Here is a 19,412-nt window from a genome sequence, read left to right as displayed (position 1 = left end):
TAGGTTAAAAACGTTCTCAGTCTATGAGGGTTATTTTCACTTTACATTGAACAGAAAGAAATCCTAACAAGGAGTTTTTGCACTTGGGATATAGAGCAGAACATAATTAAATTGAGTCTTATTGGAACCTTGTGGCCATAAGATAAATAACTTTTGTTTAATTTCTTGTGTATCAACACACCACGCATATCAACAAAGGGAGACCACATCCTTCCTGCACAAAATTTTTGTTTGTAGTCGATTCTCTTTAATCAGCATTGAGGAAAACATGACAATACCTGTCCATTGAATTGAGGACACGAGTAGGAGAGTGGGTGAGGGTGGGGGGGAGAGGAGGCGGGGCCAAAGGAAGCAAGTGTGAGGGACAGGGCAGGGAGGGGCCCTGGGGAGCATGTGCCCCTCTGCACAGGCCCTGGGCTGCTCTGGAAGGACGTGCAGGGTCCAGGCAAGGTCTTGGGCTGCTCACAGGACAATGGTAGCTGTGGGCTTCTCCTTGGAGGGGGAGCGAGGCACTGAGTTCTCCCCTAGTAACTTCCTCTCTGACCCTTCCTCATCCTGGAGGGGAAGAAAACAGGAGGAAAATCAATTCTCGGGAGGAAAAGGATGGGGCAGTTAGCTCCATAGAACCAGGTACAAGGCAAAAGAGGGAAGCAGGGGAGGAAAAGGTGATGGGGAAGGGGAGCTAGACAAGATTTAGGACAAAAAAGAGGGGAAGTGAGGAAATGAGAGTAAAGGAGCTTAGGGGGAAGCAGAGGGCAGAAGGTAACCCAGGACAGAGTGTTGGGGTCATGTTCTCACATTCCCCAGACAGCAAAGGGCAGAGCCGAGCATGGGAAAAAAGTGGAGTGAGGTGGAGCATGACCACTGCAAAGCAGTGTTCCTGGCCCTGATGTCCCACCCTGTCCCTGCAGCCTCACCCACCAGACCCAGTCTTTCCCTAATGCCCCCCCAACAGCTCACCAGGGCCCGGGAGCTCTGGCCACACAAGCTTCGAAGACCTATGACCAAGGAAGCCAAGGATACAATGACCTGCAGGACACAGATGGCCAGGAGCAGAGCGCGGATTCCCAGGAAGAAGTTCTGAAGATAAAGGGAGAAAAAGATTACAGTTGGGAGTCCACTCCTCTGATTCTGTTACTCTCACCTTGTCGCCCCAGCAGGTATCAGACTCTGTCCAACTAACTACTTCCCACCAAAGCAGATGGCATTTTCCAACTATGGGGCCAGCCGCAGATTCCACTCCATTTGCTGGTCTGCAGTGTGACCTAACCACCCCCCTAGGGAGAGGTGGGGGTTCTATTGCTTCACCCCTAGATTCCAGAGGGGCCTGAGAATGCTTTGATCAATAAAATACAGTGCAAATGACCCTATGCCAATGACGGAGTAGCCCTTAACTGGCCTGGAAGCTTCCATTTCCTACTTCTTGAAATGCTCACTGGGATGCTCCCTTTGGGACCTAGTTGCTGGGCTATGAGAAGCCCAAGCCACTTGGAGAAGTCATTGTAGGCTCCTTGGCTGAGAGCCCCAGCTGAGGTCCCTGCCACGTGAGTGTGCCATCTTGGCAGTCCAGCCCAATCGAGCTCTTGAATGACTTCACCCCCAATTGACATCTGACTGCAACTGCATGAAAAAATCCAAGTGAGGACTCCCCACATGAGCCTAATCAACCCACAGGATGGGAGAAATAATAATAAACTGTGGTGCTAAGCCACTACATTGTGGGGTGGTGTGTTACGCAGCAGTGGGTAACTGGAACAGCCACACACTAGAAAAGACAGAAGGATGGTTCATCACATCCTCTCTTTGACGTCTCCCCTTTGCTCGTCATCCCCTGTGATTTAGGGAAATTTCATGAAGACCTGAACAATGTCTTGAGCATAAGTTAAAACCTCCTGAACCAAAGACCTAGGATGAGGTCCAAGCTCAAAGAGCCGACATCTCTGCCCTCCGGTGCCCCAGCTCCCCAGTTCATAGTTGTGATGCGTCCCTGGAAGGCTGGACTCTCCTTTCTCACCATCAGCATTTGCATGTAGTTTCTGCAGCGATCCTCCTCCCACAGTGTATAGGAACTGCCTCGCCTCCTCTGACGGTACGCAGCGGTGGTGGTGACAGGGACTAAAGAATGACACACGGAGCTGATGTCGAAGAAGCCATCAGGTTGCCAGATTAAGCTATTCACACAGAGGACAACAGCAGCCGTGGCCGTGGCAATGCCAGCCAGGATGAGCAGGCCTGATACGCAGCCCTAGAAGAGACAGGTGCAGGATACAGACTCCCTCTTTCCGGTCTCCTCTTCCCCCAGCTTTCGGGCCCAGGAAACCTTCCCTACTTCTCCAGGAAAGATCCCAGGATATTTGAAACCAAAGGGGAGAGGACAGAAAAATAGGGCAGAAAAACTGAGACATAGGAGGGGGCAGAAGACAAGGTGGGGGTGGAGGATGCCCAAGACTCACTGAAAGTTTGCCCCGGTGCTTCTCATGAGCAATGGCCCCAGCTCCTGCTGCTATGGCCTAGGAAGAGAAGACACCGGAAAAATCTGCAGTTTAGTTTCCTGAAATATCCCCCATCACCCTTCTCCCCAAAGACCCCAGAATACCCAATCTGAAGCAGGATCCAAGGGCAGGCAGAGAATCCTAGCAAGTGGACTGGACTCCAGTTACAACTGCTCCACACTTCCCAGCCTCGCCTCAAGAGGAAAATGGCGCGTGGAAGGATTTTGCCCATGCCCTAAGGCAGCTTCTTCCCGGCAAAGGGCCTTTGGGCTCTGGGTCTTTGGTCTTTTCCCCAAATCCCTGACCCAGATCCAAAGGAACTTTCTTTCTTTTTTTGTCCATAACCACTTGCCTCCCACTGAGCTCACAACCCCAGCCTTACTCACCACAGACCCTGCCCAGAAGGCACAGCCTGAGGCACGCAGCTCAGTCCAGGGCCCCAAGTAGAGAAGGGCTCCGAGAGCACAGCTCACAGCCCCTAGCAGCACCTGGGCCACCTGTAAGACACGGGCAATGCCAGGCCCCTTCCCATGAGCCCACGCCCCCGGGACCAGCCGCCCAGCTCCCACCCACGCGGCCTTCCTCCCCTTTCCTCTGCTTTGACTTCTCCGCAGCTCTGGCTCTGGAAATTCCCTTAACATCCACAAAGCAGCACGTCCTGGGTCTGACTTCCCAGGCTTTTATCCTTCATTGTTTTCCTCAGTACCACACTTTGTCATCCCACCTGGTGATTCCTGCTTTATTTTCCCTCAATTTCCCTTGCGAAGCCCATCACCCTGCCCAGGAGGGGTCACAAAGACCTCCTTCGAGAACAGGGTGTGGTTAGCTGAGAGCCGACAGGGGTCAGCGACTTCAGGGTCCCCTCATCTTTCAAGTTGAGGGCACACTCTTTAGGGATGGCCGCCCAGCCAAATGATTAGACAAGGCGGGGTTACGAGGACCATGTCCGCCTAACATGGAACTCCTGTAATGAGCAGTCTTTGCTCCCAAGCTCCCCGCTAGGCTGGCACAGACCCTGTCTGCATCATGAGCTGATGTCTCCCTTGCCCAAACCTGCCCTTGCCCTTTTCCCTTCATGGGTGTTACACCCCAGTAAATGTCCTGTACCCCCCAGCAACAACTCATCCACTTGCTGCAGGATCCAGCTATCACAGCCTTTTAGACATCACCACCTACGTGTCCTGCTGGCCTCTCGGATCCATCACATCCCCACCCCCATCCCCACCCCCAGTGTCTTCCTTCCTGACTTCCAGAGCTCCAATCTTCTGGTCACCCAAACTCCAAACCTCAGCATCTTCTCAGACTCCTCTCCTCCCTTGTAGCCCCAGTGCATTCACTCCCACGTCATGGAGACCCGCATCCACAAAGGATGGGCTCCTCTCTTTCCTCATCATTTCTGCTCTGACCTTGCAGGAGCAGAACCTCTATACTTCTTACCTGGACACCTCCTGGCTGTGAGGCAGCCGAAAGCTCAGGCTCCTGCTCAGAATCCATCCACAGCCTTCCCACCATCGAAGGTGATTCGGGACAGGCTCCTCACCCTGTCACTCAGGCTCTCAGCACTATGGCGCTGAGCTAGGTCTGCATTTCCAGCCTCATCAGCCAGGAGTCTCATTCTCTTTACTCCAACAGAACTTGCCCTGTGCTTTCTGGCTTCGTTGCCCTTGTTCCTGCCATTCTTTGAACCTGGGATTCCTCTTCTTCCATCTTCCACCTCTGTCTAAACACATTTCTTCATTCAAGATCCAGTTCAGATGGCAACCCCTACAGGACGCTGTCCTGCCTCCCAAGATGTCACCTGATCTGCCTTTAATTCTTGGTATTTGTGTGCTTGCCTGATCCCTTCTGATGGGTGCTGGGCACTGTCGGGTCCTCGTCTCGGGATTCGCTCTGTAGTTTTCCCCCAAAGTGCCTACCATATTGCCGGGCGTCTGCCGGTCCTCTGTCCACGCGGGTTCAATTAACCTGAATTAACAGCCTCCAGGGAGTCTCCACCATCCCCCACCTCCGGCTGGGACTGCGCACGTTTCACCAAAGAAGAGGGCCATCATTCCTTTCCATCCCAAACTCTGTAGTGAAACTCCCAAAACCTTCTTTTCCCAAACAAGATGGGATATGAATAGTGGGTTTTCATGGGGTTTCAACCCACTTGCCTTTTTTGCATCCTGTTGAAGAAGGAGTGTTACCCTCCTCAGTGTCACCCTGCTAACTCCCCCTCCAGCCCGCTCTTACCCCTAGTGCCAGCTGGCCATGGCTTATCCTGGCCTTGGAAGGGCGGTGAGAAAGGCGCTCCTTCAGGGAATTCCCAGCTTTTAGCAGTTGTGCCAAAGCGGATTCCTGGTGGATGTGGATGTCGATGTGGGTGGGCTGGGACAGCGTGGAGGCCACATCGACCCCATTCACAGTCAGCGTGTTTTGGGTCATCCTGCCTGCTAGGGAGATGTACGGAGGTGGAGTCTGGGAACTAGGTAGGGTAAAAAGGAATACATTGCCTGAGTGCAGAGAAAGAAAACAGTCTCCTTGTCAAGGGTCTTCCCAGTGCAGGTGTCCATGTCACAGTGCCCTTAACCTGGGATGCAAATCTGAATCACCACACATATTCTTGGACATACCCTTAAATGGTCGGATACAGTTTGTCTGGGTCTTGGGATTGACAAAGGTAAGAATCTGAATTATTTCAGCAACTTAGTATATATATTTATGCATAATACTTTCATTTGATTAGAAAAATCAGAAGATATAAAAAGGTGTACCTTTAAAACCCTCTCTCCTATCTTCCTCTCTCAGCTAGCTAGTTACCTTCCAGGTGGAAAAATACTATCATTTTCTTACATCCCCTACAATGACTTTTTTGTAACATAAAAACATGTAAAAATATTCTTTTTCTCCCCTCTTTCCCACAAATGGCAGGATGCTACACACACAGCTTCTGCACAATGATTTGTTCACAAAACCCAGTTTTAAAAATAATCCTGCATAGGAAACTATATTCAATATCCTGTAATAAAGCATAATGGACATGAATATGAAATATATACACATACATATAACTGAATCACTTTGCTGTACACCAGAAAGTAACACAACACTGTGAAAATTTTTTAAATATAAAATAAATAAAAAGAAGAAAAGAATCCTACATTGCTCCAGAAAATGCCTCCTTGCTCATTTGTATGGCTGTATAGTATTCCATTGTGTGACTGCATCATAATTTTTCAAACAGTCCCTTACTCATAGACATTTATGTTTTCCTTACAAACAGTATGGTATGGAGTCGGCAGGTCAGTAGGACTGTGCATTTGTCATTTTAATAAATATTACCCTCCATGGAGCTACATCATGCAATTCACATATAGAAGCAAGTTCCAAGAGTCTCCACTGCCCATCCCCATGGCTAGCAGAAGGTGTCAGCAAACTGAAATGTTTTTCAAATGTATATAAGGAAAATTACATTCTGTTGTAGATTCTAATCCTTTTTATGCAATAAAATACCCTCTTTTAATTGTGTGTCTCAAGGAGTTTTAACAAATGTGAAAATTTTTACAACCATAACTACAATCAAGATATAGAACATTTCTGCGTTGCAAAAAGTTCCCTAGTGTCCTCTCCCCAGTAAACTTTCCCCAAGCCCTGCTCCCAGGTAACCAATAATCAGCTTTCTGTGACTATTCCAGTAGCGTTAGTTCTTTTATTATGAATGAAGTTGGTCATCTTTTTTTACCCTTCTTTTGTGAGCTTTCCATTCATGTCCTATGACCTGCCTGTTTTACTTTGTTTTGTTTTGGTCTTTATAGGAGTTCTTTGTGTATTTGAGAATTACCGTCTGTCACTTGAGTTCCAAATACTGCTTCACAGTTTATGATTTATCCTTTGACTTTGCTCGTATTTTCATTTTATCAAAGTTTTCAATCATTTTTTATGATTTCTGAGTTTTATAACATACTTAAAAAGGACTTTCCCGTCTCAAAGTTATAAAATAATTCTTCTATGTTTTTTCTAAGTGTTTTTATGTTTTCAGTTTTCACATTTAAATGTTGATCCATCTGGAATTTATCTTGTAAGTAAGTTGTAAAGAATGGATCCAAGTTAGTTTTATTTTATATTTTTCAGATGGTTGACTTCTGAAGACTATGTTCTGTTTATCATCTTTCTGCCACTGACTAAAATGCTCCCCTGAGCAAAAATGCAATTCCCATAGGAATCCAAGACTATTTTAGTCTTTACATTCTGCCCACTGGTGGGTCTGATGATACATCATCACCATAATTTTAATTGTGAGTATAGAGTTTAATATTTAGTTGAGCTATTTCATGACCCCACTCCATGTTACTTTTTTCTTTCATGACCATTTTTGCTTAACTGCTTCTCCTCATACACTTTAAAATCAACTTGCCCAGGTCCAAAAGAAATCCTCTACAGGTGATTCTCATGGACATCCTACTTACATGTCGCTGTTTAAATCGTAATATTATTAATAACAGTTCTAATAACATCAGCAACAACAGTAAGCTTAAAGTCTTCCCACTTGTAATCTATGCGCTCTTCAGAGAAGTTTCACTCTCTCACCTGCCTGGTCTCCTTTGAGCTATAAACGACAGATGTTTGACAATTCTGCAAATGCACAAAGCGGTTCATACTTGTTCACAGACACACAAGGAAGTCCAGCCTGGATTCTAACCAGATCTTCCTTAGGGCTCAAGAGTCAGCATCACGCTGCAGTCATGAATGTGCCTTGGGCTCCAGCTCCCTCTGAACACCCTGGGTACCACCGCTACCCCCACCCACCCACCCTGGACTCCAATCCCCAGATTATCCTAGCTTCCTGCTCTTCCTCTGAGCCAGGCCAGCCCCATGAAGATTCCCCACCCTGACTCCATGCTGTGGGCTCTTTCTTGGTGCCCTGGATACTACCTCTGCCTGATTCCTCTCAGTGACTCTAAAGCTGGGGAGAGAGGGCCAGCATCCCGGCTACACCCTGGGCCCTCCACCTCCACCTTTACTAGCAAAGGATCTCTCATCACAAAAGCACCTGAGCCTCAGCCACCCAACCCTCAATAAAGGCATGAAGCACTGGTGAAGGTGAGGGAGAGCCAGGTTGACGTGGCTGGGCACGGGACCCCCACCCTCCCCAGCCATCCTTCTAGGGTCACACCCTCTATCCAGTGCGTCCCTCTCTCCCAAGTAAGTCCTCTGGGAACCAGGAATGGGGGGAGAATGACATCCTGTGAGACAGGATGGGAACTCTGGGGACTGGTCTTGGAGACCCCTTGAGAGAAAGGGAGAGGGGTCCTGCAGTGAGAGTCTCTTGGGAGGGAATCACCCGGGCTGTCAGGGCCCTGCTCACCTGCCGTCACCAGTGCTGAGCAGAGCAGAGCTGGGAGGAGCTGCCCCAGAGCTGAGGAACCTGCCAGTGGTGGGGAGCCGAAGGAAGCGGTGGAGGGATGAGGCCCTGACCTTCAGCATCTTGACTTCCCAGAAAATAGCTGGGCCAAGGGGGCCCCTCTAGGGGGATTCCGTCTTGGGTAGATAATGAGGCTGGCTGGAGAAGACAGCACCCCCCTACACACATACACACTGGCACACTCATACCCACTCAGACAGCACACACTCGCAGCACGGAGTTCAGAAAGCCCTTGCTGGGCGGGATAGGGAGAGAACACGCTCATAGGGCTCCTCCAGGCTGGTCAGCTCCATGGTCTCCCAAGCCACCCACCTCACCCCGACACTCTCCAGGGCATCGGAGCCCAGTCACCACCACCCCCCCCCCCGGCAGCTGGAAAACCCTGGAGGGACCCTTTACACCAGCTGTGTGCTGGGAAGTTGCCTCATCTTTCTCTTCCTGGCACTCCACCAGCCCCCTCCCCTTTCTGCCCTGTTCTCAGCACCACCCCCTCCCCAGCCCTCCCCAGCCCTCCCCATCACAAGGCACACTGGGACTCAGCACACTCGACTGCCAGCCCAGCCACTGGTCCCTGAGGAGAGCAGGTGAGGCAGGCCCTCGGCCCAGGGGCCCTTTCCCAGAGACCCTTCTCACAGGACCCCTCCCCAGAGGATTCCCCACCCTGATCCCTCAAGGGCCGCCCAAAACTTGCTTAGGAAGAAGGGAGGGAGGGAGGGAGGAACCAACCACCATGGAGAGGCTGTGCCTTCAGGGTGGTGACAGGAGCAGAGGCCAGGTACAATTCTGTCCCTGTTCGATGCCAAGTCATTCTGGCTTTTGACCTCCATCTCCAGCCACGACATGGTCTTTCATAGGGTTGAGGGGGTGCGGGGCGCTGTGTGAACTGGCAGTGCAGGGCTGAGTAGCCATGGGTGGAGAGGGAGGTACTTAGGGGCTGGGGTGGGGGCGGTCGCTAGGCCCACCTGGGAAGAAGCTGTCTCAATAGAAGTTCAACAGGCAGCCAGGACTCAGTTCTGTCCAGCAGCCTGAGGGCTCTGGGGAGAAGGGGTGGGCAGAGGAGCCAGGGTCGGGCCCATGGCTGCACAAGCAGGCTGGGAGCAGAAAGCCAAGGGGTGTGGATTACGGGTGCTGCTTGGTCCAGACCCCCCCACCCAGCCGTGGGAGGAGGTTAGGGAGACAGAGCAGATCTGGGATGAAGAGGGAGGCTCCAGTGGGCTCAGTGGTGGCCACAGCATCAGGGCGGTCAGGGATTTCTCACATGACACATCTCAAGTCCAGGATGCAGCTCTGTGACCAGGGCCTCCGCCAGTTTCCAGCTCCAGGAAAATCTGTAAAAACCTTCTGTGGACTTTTTGGCCCTGACACTCCTTTCCTCCCTCCCAGACGGATGTCCACAGGCATGGAGACCGTAGACAGTGGGGAGGTGGCCCCTGAGGCTCCCCAGCCCACATGCATCCGGGTGCACGTCCACCAGGAGTCTGCGCTGGCCAAGCTCCTGCTGAGCAGCTGCTCCCTGCTGCAGCCCCTCGTCCCTGCGCCCGGCCCGGCCTCCCGGCCCTTGAGCAGCCACCGGCTGCTTGTGGCCTCCTGGGTGAGTAGGGCTGCCTGCCTCGCAGCGTGGAGGGGCTCGCAGGCTCCCAGGACCAGGAGAGGAAGACCCCTTCTCTTGTGGTGCACAATCTGTGCCAGCCTCTTTCTGAACAAGCCCCTGGGCCAGTTTTATCTTGTTACTAGAATCAAGTTCTGGCTTTTCCCTCACTGGCCTTCTCAGTAAAAGCTGTGAGTCGGGTAGGCTCAGGGCTAAAGGGCTGTGAAGGAGCCACTGACCATTTAAAGTCCCAGCTGGTGGGGCCCTGAGTCCATCCTCTCCCCTGGGCCAGACTCAGCATGGGCTGGCTCTCCCCTACCCTCCACAGCCCTCCCTTCCCGTCCTCTCCCATCTCCTCTCCTTCCCTCTCCTCTCCTTCTCCCTCCCTGCCTCTTACCCTCTCCTCTTTCTCTTTCTCTTTCTCTTTCTCGGGGTTCTAACTGTTAATACTCAGAGTGGCAGGTCCCCAAAGCTACCCTGAGCCTTAGGCGCAGAGGGCTGCTCCGGGACCCAGGAACCTGGGATCCGGGTTCTTAGGTTTTTCATGTCTCAGGCAGCGCAGATCACGCTGGGGATACTGAGTGGGGTCCTGGGAGGACTCCTCTACATCTTCTACAACTCCGCCATGCGTGCATCGGGCGCTGCCATCTGGACAGGGACTGTGGTGAGTGGGGCCGGAGGATGGTGGGCAGGTGGACCTCCTGTCAGCGGTGACAGACCACCACCCTCGACCCCATCAGAATGCAGACTGTTAACAATGGAAAAGACTCCAAGCTCTCCAGGCCAACACCCTGCTTCTACAGACAAGAAACGCACCAAGCTAAGGGCGGGGGTGGCCACTGTCCCTGGTCAGCTGTCCTGGTTCCCTACCCCGAGCTCCTCCCATCACTTCTTCCACCTTCAACAGCAAATATCAGCTAAGGATTTAGGACCTGGCTCACCTCCAGACTCTTGCATTGAGATGGGGGAAGCAGAACGTGCTGGAGGGTGCATACTCTGCAAGGAAGGCTCAGCTCCCTGGAGGCTTCCCATTGCCCTCTGCACACAGCGGGAATCCAGGGGGAATCCATATCACAGCAGTGCTTATGTCAAGAGATGGGTGTGTGCAATCCACAGTGGGAACTCGGTGGGGGGGGGAGGGGGTCCTGGTAGGATGGGGGCAGGGCCCTTTGGCACACCCACAGAATAGCAGCCAAACACATATTTATTGAGAGGGCAGTCGAAAGTAATCATCTTCATCCACCCAACGGCGGAAACACTGAGATGAGTTACAGACTCTCCACACTGAATTGGGGCGCCTCTTTCCACTGGGAGCAGCCAGGCTTCCTGCTCCATGAGCCCAGCAGGCTGGGTGGCTGGGTGCCACAGGGTGCCTACCCCCGAGGCAGGGAGACTCATCCCATACTGAGAGCTTCTCCACCAACCTGGACTTCCACCTCGCCACCCTGGAGCTTTCAGAAAGCACATGGTGTTGCTTCAAAAGGGAGGTTTTGGAGAAGGGAAGGAGGGCTCACCCCTTGTTTGACCGTAAGCACTTTTCAATGTCACTAAAACAGAGGGTCCTGCAGCCTCGGGGTTGAAGTCAGGCCTCAACACCCTCACCATTATCTTACACACAGCAGAGCTCAGCTCACAATCTCGGGTCCACATGGAATGTTCTGGGGAAGGGCCAGCCCGATGGTTGGCTCTATCAGTGGGGGCCGTGGTGGGAAAGGGAAGCAGGCAGCTGGAGGGGCTGGCGTTTCCCGCACCACCCCCGCTCCTGCTTCCATCTCTCCCCAGGCTGTGCTGGCTGGAGCTGTCGCCTTCATTTATGAGAAACGAGGTGGCATCTACTGGGTGAGTTCAGGGAAGGGCATGGGTTGACACCACACCCAGAAGCTGGAAGCCACTCCAAGCCTCCTGCCCTGTCACCTGCCAGGTCCTGGGGGCTCCCCCCATCTTAGCCCGAAGCTGGGCTCCGGAAGGCCGAATCACCTGGCTCTCTCTCTGCCTCCTCTCCTCCCCAGGCCCTCCTGAGGACCCTGCTCGCCCTGGGAGCTTTCTCCACGGCCATGGCCGCCATCATCACTGGGGCTAGCGGTTTCCATGAGTACTCCTTTTATTTTTATGACAGTATCTGTGATACCTCCCCATCCTGGGGGCCCACCAGGCCCCCCGGCTCTCCAAATCCAGATGTCGGAAGGCTACGGCTCTGCATCTCCTACTTGGACATGCTGAAGGTAGCAGAGCCGGGGACCAGCTCAGCAGGAGACAGTGGGCAGGGAGGCCAAGATAGTGGGCGACAGTGAGGCTGACCATCAAAAACAGTGTGACCTGTTCGACACCAAGTGTGACCACCGTTACTACAGATGGGGCACGGAAGCAGTTCCTGAGGTTGTGGGTGGGACAGATTAGTGGAAATAGAAACACTGAAATCACCGTGAATGAGCTGATGTTGCAAATGTGTGAGGTGCTGCAAAGGTGTGCAAACCCTTGGTCCTCTCAAGTCTTGGGCTTGTCAGGGAGCCAAATCACAGCCCAAGCCCATCACTGTTCAGGTGAGGACACTGAGGCCCGATGAGAAGGTCTTCTGGCTGCTCTCTGAAGGCTACATCCACTGACCCGCCTCCACACTGGGCTCCTTCCTCAGAGATGCATGGGCTGGATGGTTACCTTGTATCATTGAGGAGCGTGGAGACAGAGCACAGATGGCAACTGTCGCTCTGGTGCCTACAGCTTTGATTCTCTGTCCCCAGGCCATGGTCAGAAGCCTTCAGGGCCTGCTATTAGGTGTCTGGGTTCTGCTCCTTTTGGCGTCTCTGGTCCCCCTGTGTCTGTACTGCTGGAAAAGACGCCGACCTAAGGAGGTGAGTCCCTAAACTGTGTGTCTGTGTATTTGGGGCAGCGGGGCTGTCCAGAGGAGACAGGAATGGAGAGTGGATGTTTTGGGGAAGAGAAAAGGGTGGTTACAGTGAGTCTCAAGGGGCATCAATCCTGTCTTTCTACCCCAGGAGTGGCCCAGCCCAGGGAGTCCCTGTCTCTGACCAAGTGGGACATATCCAGTCCAAGACCCTGGGAAGCCAGGGAAGTCCATATCCGGGGTGGGACCTTGCTCTTTGCATCAGATACCAGGAGGCTGATGTTGGATCTGATTGGCTGTAGAACTAAGCTGCTCTAGGGGACAGAATTCACTCTTTCTCTCCTTCTTGGGTTGTCTCACCCCTCCTTTTAGAAAAGAGACCTTCCCTTAGAAGAAACTGTTGGAGGCCAGTGAAATCTAGCCCTGACTCTCTGGAGGACTTCTGCTTGGAAGTCAGCCTCTGGACCAGGTGGCCCTGCATCTGCATTCTGGAAGAAGGACCAGACTGAGAAGATGCTCCCCACTCGCCCCGGTCGGCCGTCCCCCACAGCCACACTCCGCCCTGCTCCTGCACCCATCACGGCTGCTGTCGCCCGGCACCTTCACCATCCTGCCTGCTTCATGTCCCCTCCTGAGCAGTGATGAAAATAAACTCTCTGTTGTTGCTCCCAGCTTCTCACTTAGGGAATTTCTCTTGGCTGGAGGGAGGCAGTGGACAATGAGCCAACAGCAAACCTACAAAGCTCCTCCAACTCCTGACCTCCTATCTGGGTCTAGTGTTGCTGGCCCTGAAAACAGTCTCTCTTTGAGGGCTGGTCCTGGGACTGTACGTCCAAATGCCTGGGGACACAGGATGAAAAGAACTGAGACTCTGAGCCCTGCCCCCTACAATTCAGATTTAAGGGGGTGAATACTTGAAAATTTGAGAGTTGCATTTTTTATTTTGACTGTTTGGAAATATTAAGAAGTAAATAACAGCTTTGCTGTACACCTGAAACTACACTGTAAATCAACTACACTTCAAAAAAATTAAATTTAAAAAAATAAGTAGATAACATAACGCCAAGATGCAATCGTTTCAGGAATCCATTTTTAAAGGTAGGACATCCAACAATATGATGAAATATAAACTCTGAATAATTGTCCCACGAAGAAAAATAACTAAAACTTCTGGATAAAATATGAATCATATAGTTTTAAATTCATCACTAAACTGAACAGGTCATAACAGAAGTAGGAGCATGAATTCAGACGGCTGCGCTTTGAAACCAGCATCTGCCTGTTTGGAGTCCCCCAACCACCCACCCATTCGGTTCTCCACTTGAAGGACCCACAGGACTCAGAATAGAGTTGTACTCATGTCTAAGTTTGATTACATTACAGCAAAAAGATACACAGTAGTACCCCCAAGGGGGAAAGATGTATCAGGTAGACTCTGGAAGAATCCAGGTGCAGGCTTCCTACATTCTCCCACTGGTGAGGGGCCACACAGGAACACACATGCAGTGTTTCTGCCCAGGGAGCCTGTTTAAGACTCCAAGCCCGGGGTTTTTATTGGACTGGTCACATAAGCACTCTCTCCACCTGCACAACTACAACAGTTCAGGAAAAAGAGAAGTAGGTATCCATCTGAAATCACGTTGTTTGTACAAATAGTCTAGGGGAGCTGATATCATGGAATTTGGGCTCCAGGTACACAAAACAATCTTATCAGCATAGGAACATGCCAAAAGCCAAATTCTGAGAAGACAGCCAAGGGCCAGCCCTTCAAGCAGGGCCCTGTAAGGAATAGCCCCTTATGTTAACTGACCCACACGCTGCCCTCAGGGCCATCTGCCAAATTCTTATAATCCAAAACTGTACTTCATGACTATACTGAAGACTAGAGCCACTTAAACTGAGGAGTCAAAGTAAAGATCCCTGTATAAATCTGCAGTTTCGGGGGGAGGGTATAGCTCAGTGGTGGAGTGCATGCTTAGCATGCACAAGGTCCTGGGTTCAATCCCCAGTACCTCCATTAATAAATAAAACAAAAATAAAACAAAAACCTAATTACCTCCCCACTAAAAAAAATCTGCAATTTTGAGGAACAGCTGGAAAAAATTCCACCCCATCAAAAGATATGACAAGCAAATTCTTGGTGAAAAGAATGAAATGAAGGCTCAAGAAGACAAGCTAACTTCAACAGAGAGTTGTGGATTGAATTCCCACTGCTTAGGTGATCCAAAAGCCCTGCGAAAGAACTTAAAGTCTTCAAGATGCTATAACCCCAGACACCTGTCAGAAACAAATGCAAGGATTAACAGACACACATTACTATATATAAAAGAGATACACAACAAGGCCCTACTGTATAACACAGGAGCTATATTCAATTTCTTGTAATAACATATAATAGAAAAGAATCTGAAAAGGAAAAATATGTATATATACATACATGTATTACTGAATCACTTTGCTGTACACCTGAAACTAACATTGTAAATCAACTACACTTCAATAAAAAAAATTTTTTTAAAGAAACAAATGCAAATTCTGTCTGAAGAAATTCACCTTCACCTCAGGCCTCAAAAAAATTTCTAAAAGCACTGTTTCACAATAAAAAAATTTTTCAAGAAACCTGAAATTCAGTGTAAATTACAAACATCAAATCTGGAACACAAATCCTTCAGTTATTGCCATTTTTAGACATAGGATATAAAATTACCATGTTTAATGTATTTATAGAACTTTTTAAAGGGAATTAAAGTATTGGCAAAAATAAGGGATTATCAGAAAATGATCTCTGGGTTTTTTTTTAAATCCCAAAAAGAACTTCTAGAAATGTAAACTATGTAATTAGAATAAAACCCTAGGAAACAAAGACACAGCTGCAGAGAGAAGTAGTAAACTAGAAGACCTGAGCGCAAATCTCAGCCCTGCAACTCAGAAGCTCCCGAATGTGGGGTCAGATACAGATGCCTCCTGAGACATAGTCCTTTCAGTTGTAAAATGTGGACCGTTATATCTAAATCCTTGGCTGATGTGAGGGTTGAATGATAAGTATAAATATAAGACTGTCTAAAAATTGGACATTTCACAGTTCAAATTAGTCAAACAAATGTGGATTACTAATGACAGAACTTGGGAAAAGAGAAGGTACTCACAGATCCCCAAGCCCTCTCTCCTCCCTTCAAATGAGGTAAAACAGAGTTCCTAAGTGGAAATATTAGGGAAACCAGAGCTATGTAAACCATTATTGGATTTGAAATGTACACACACAGTGGAAGGTATGGTCTTCCACGCTTAGGGAACACCCTTCAGCAGAGACTAATACTGTTCCCCAGTTTTCATTCTTCCTTTATTCCTCGTAATCGGCCCTCTGGATATTAACTGGGCATATAACTTCTCTGAATGCAGACTAGATTTCTCAACCTTCTTTGCAGCAAAGTATGATCAAGTGACTTCTAAGCAACTAGATTTAAGAGGAAGTAGTGTGTGCACCTCTTGGGCAGCAAGCACCCTTTAAAAAAGAGGTTGTGTCCTCTTTTATGATGCTTGGAATGCAGGTGTGATAGCTGGACCCAGAACAAGCCATCTGGGACCATGAGGTTATTTAGGAATAGAGTCCATTCATTGAATAGAAAAAGCATTACTGGAGGCATAACATACTAATCCTGGGCTGCCTGTCTAGATGTTTATATGAGAAAAAAACAGGTTATTTTACATATGCTATCACTTAGACCCGGACATTCTAATTAATACATTTTTCCCTCAAAAAGAACAGTTGTCACTTTGTGGATAAAATCTATCATTTGAGGAATGAGTATCACCCAGAGCAGAAGCTGGAAAGCACAAATTGATTATAGCTAATTGAAAGCTGGTTATGTATTTTTCAATAAGAAGCATTGTTTAAGGCAACATGGATAAAATGAGAGTCAGAGAAGAAAAACTGGTATGTGATCAACCAGCATCACGTCAATAATGATAAGGAGATACATTTGGGATTATTTGCCCATCCCTATCTCAGCATCTCAAAATCCTTTCCAGATTTGTGTATTCATCTTCCCCTTCAAAACAGAAGCCTGTTTGAAGTCTGTGGCTTTAGCTTTCAAATAAACAAATTGCTTTTGAATTTTTTTAAACAAAAAGCAGAGCTGGCAAGACATCTGACTCCCTACAGAAAATCAAAGATCTGGGACTCATCTGAAGCTGTTCAGAAGGGGGGGGGGGGTAGCCAAGGGAGACAGAAGCTGAGGAGGAGCCCTGGGGAGACTTGTGAAGGGGTCAGGCAGAGCAAAGTGGTTTGTTCTCAGAGACTCAGATCTGCCAGATGCAATAAACAAAGGAGGTTGCCACATTCTGACAGTAAAAGACCACTTCTGAGCAGAAGGGCAAACTGAGTTGACATTCACTCATTTGAACAAAGAATGGAAAGAATTTACATCCACTCAAGCTGTAAAAGGACTAATTTGGAAACACTTTTAGAAATCCATACCATCTTAAGCTGGAGGAAGAAAGTAACCCACCAGGGTCTTTATCTCAGTTTTACTCTGCAAATATTTCTTACAACAATATGTTTTTTAAACTTAGTGATTAACAAGCTCAAAAACAGAATTAAAACAAGAATGAACTTAAATTCAAGTGCCTGCTTCCAAAAGAGAAAAAAAAATGATGTCACTCATACGTGGATCATAAAAAAAAAAAAAGAAAAGAAAAAAAGAGGAAACTAATGAACTCATCTACGAAACAGAAACAGACTCACAGACATAATAAACAATATTATGGTTACCGGGGGAAAGAGGGCGGGAAGGGATAAATTTGGGAGTTTGAGATTTGCAAATGTTAACCACTATATATAAAAATAGATTAAAAAACAGATTTCTTTTGTATAGCACAGGGAACTATATTCAATATCTCATAATAACCTTCCATGAAAAAGAATATTAAAACCAATATGTGTATATATATGCATGACTGGGACATTATGCTGGACACCAGAAATTGACACATTGTAACTGACTTCAATTCAAAAAACAAAAACAAATGCTTACTTCCATATCTGAATTTCCCCCAGCAAGCCCACTTGATGTGATTAACCCTGCCACCTAGTGGCTATAAAAAATTTTCTTCAGGAGAAACTAGAAAAAAAAATTTTTCACACAATTCTTTGAAAAGTATTAATGCACTATTGGATAAATATCTACTAATTCCTCCTATGTGGCAGGCACCGTGGGGACTGGAAAGGAACTATGAATCATGGGACAGTCCTCTGCCTTGCCTAGCCCAGGTGACCTTGAGAAGTAAGTGCCAAGAACTCATGACATCTTCCCCCTCTCCAACAGGCATGCCCCCTACCACCTGCTCAGCTTGAGGCAATTGGTTAGAATCATGCCACTGCATCCCACAAAATCCAGAATTAGAGGGCAGATGGGAGGTTTTCTGCTGCTCCACTGTCTGTTCCAGCCAGTGTCTCCCTGTCCCACCTCATCTGCTCTAGGGACACACAGTTCAGAAACCAGATATCCCAGTTCTGAGCTGGAGTCAGACTCTGTCACAGCCCACCCTACATGAGCATCCACAGAAATGTTAGCTCGGTCCGGCCCCCAGCCCTGGCCCGGCAGGACACAGGTCTGCTGATCCCTTGGAAAGACCTTCCACACTCGCAAGAATGGTGGGGAAACAACCCGTGGAAAATCTCTTCTTGGAAACCTGGGCGGAGAACACTAGAAGTGGCCTCTTCTTCCCTCACCCAACAAATCTGGGGTCGCAGAGAAATCTGCCTGCCCCACAGTGGAAGCAGTGTGACCCAGAGCCCAAAGTAGATGCCCTGAAAGCAAAGCTCCAAGCCCCCAGCACAATCTGGCCACCTTCAGCACAAAAGATAAGAAAGGATTTCTTAAAGAGGACACCAAAAGCACCAGTCATAAAAGAAAAGAACGATACATTTAACTGCATTAAAATTAGAAATTTCTGTCCCTCAAAAAGTGAATAAAGAACGTGAAACAATAAGCCACATAACATGATAAAATACTGGTCAGCACGTGTGATTAACAAAGGGCCAGTATCCAGAATGTAGCAAATTGAATCACATGAAATTGCCATTTTTGTAGCCCAAAAATGGTCAAGTATCAGAAATTTCTAATTGTTCAATCTAACGTAAAGAATTCTGGCAAATCATTAAGGCAGGCAACCCAACAGAAAAAATAGCCAAAGATTTGAGCAGATGCCCTACACAAGAGGGAATCCAAACGGTCAATCAGTATAGGAAATGTGCTCAACCTTAACAATATTCGGATGAAAGTAAATGAAAGTCACAATAAGGTAGCACGAGCTAATCCATCACATTTGGCAAAAAATGTAAAAGTCTGATGATACTAACCGTTAGCGAGGATGTGGCGCAACGGAAACTCTCATATGCTGTTGGCAGGGAAGGAAACTGGTACAACAGATTTGTAAAACAGGCATGAACCAATAAGACTGAGACATAGGCTCATGGCTCCATCACTACATGCCAAGTTATACACTCAGGTGCACACGTTCACCAGCTCATATGTACAAAAAGTCTTACAGAAACATTGTTCATAATATCCCCAGACTGGAAACAAGCCTAACAATCCATCCTCAGCAGGACTGATACATAAATGGTTGCAAACTCCCAGAGTAGAGCCGTGAACAACCCACAACCACATGAAATTGAGCAAAATGTGCAAGACACAAACACCTTCAGTAAGTTTTCATCATCATTCTAAGTGAAGTGGGCCGGAAAGGGAAAGAAAAATACCATATGATATCACTTATAGGTAGAATCTAAAAAATAAACGATAAAAAAGTAAGGACACAAATGAACTACTTATTATTTATAACTTAGATGATTGATTTCTTGAATATGTGTAAGCACATTTGACTGTCCTTTATAATTGGATTACCACATTCTGTTGCTTCTTATTTTGTGGTTGGCTTTATTCCTTTGATAACTATAAAAGTTTAAAAAGCTAAATCTCTAACCTGTTATCAGAAACAGTGATCAGTACATATACATAAACTAAAAAAATATGTGTAGTATATTGTATATGTTTATTTACATGCAATATAATGTTTATATGTGCA

General features: G+C 48.1%; 2 protein-coding genes across 6 annotated transcripts; one reads left to right on the top strand and one right to left on the bottom strand.

The window, feature by feature from the left end:
- Positions 1-211: 211 nt before the first annotated feature.
- On the bottom strand, positions 212-7,985 carry TMEM176B (transmembrane protein 176B). Of its 4 annotated transcripts, none has more exons than XM_031673745.2 (7): positions 7,837-7,985; positions 4,725-4,956; positions 2,879-2,989; positions 2,454-2,510; positions 2,015-2,245; positions 961-1,080; positions 212-555 (listed from the first exon to the last, which is right to left on the bottom strand). In XM_031673745.2, the coding sequence occupies exons 1-7, from the start codon at positions 7,953-7,955 to the stop codon at positions 463-465; spliced, it is 963 nt and encodes a 320-aa protein (XP_031529605.2). In that variant the 5' UTR covers positions 7,956-7,985; the 3' UTR covers positions 212-462. The 4 variants fall into 4 exon arrangements, with proteins under 4 accessions (XP_031529605.2, XP_072820295.1, XP_072820296.1 ...); XM_072964194.1 differs by having other exon boundaries at positions 4,725-4,924; positions 7,837-7,938; XM_072964195.1 differs by having other exon boundaries at positions 4,725-4,921; positions 7,837-7,934.
- A 417-nt stretch (positions 7,986-8,402) lies between these two features.
- TMEM176A (transmembrane protein 176A) lies at positions 8,403-12,994 on the top strand. Of its 2 annotated transcripts, XM_072964196.1 has the most exons (7): positions 8,403-8,477; positions 9,277-9,484; positions 10,035-10,145; positions 11,264-11,320; positions 11,491-11,703; positions 12,220-12,330; positions 12,696-12,994. In XM_072964196.1, the coding sequence occupies exons 2-7, from the start codon at positions 9,281-9,283 to the stop codon at positions 12,735-12,737; spliced, it is 738 nt and encodes a 245-aa protein (XP_072820297.1). In that variant the 5' UTR covers positions 8,403-8,477; positions 9,277-9,280; the 3' UTR covers positions 12,738-12,994. The 2 variants fall into 2 exon arrangements, with proteins under 2 accessions (XP_072820297.1, XP_072820298.1); XM_072964197.1 differs by lacking the exon at positions 10,035-10,145.
- The last annotated feature ends 6,418 nt before the right edge of the window (positions 12,995-19,412 follow it).

The sequence above is a fragment of the Vicugna pacos genome, chromosome 7 (genome assembly GCF_048564905.1).
Source record: "Vicugna pacos chromosome 7, VicPac4, whole genome shotgun sequence".
In the NCBI taxonomy this organism is placed as follows: domain Eukaryota; kingdom Metazoa; phylum Chordata; class Mammalia; order Artiodactyla; family Camelidae; genus Vicugna; species Vicugna pacos.
The sequence above is the reverse complement of the archived record's forward strand: the minus strand, read 5'-3'. Positions and strand labels throughout refer to the sequence as shown.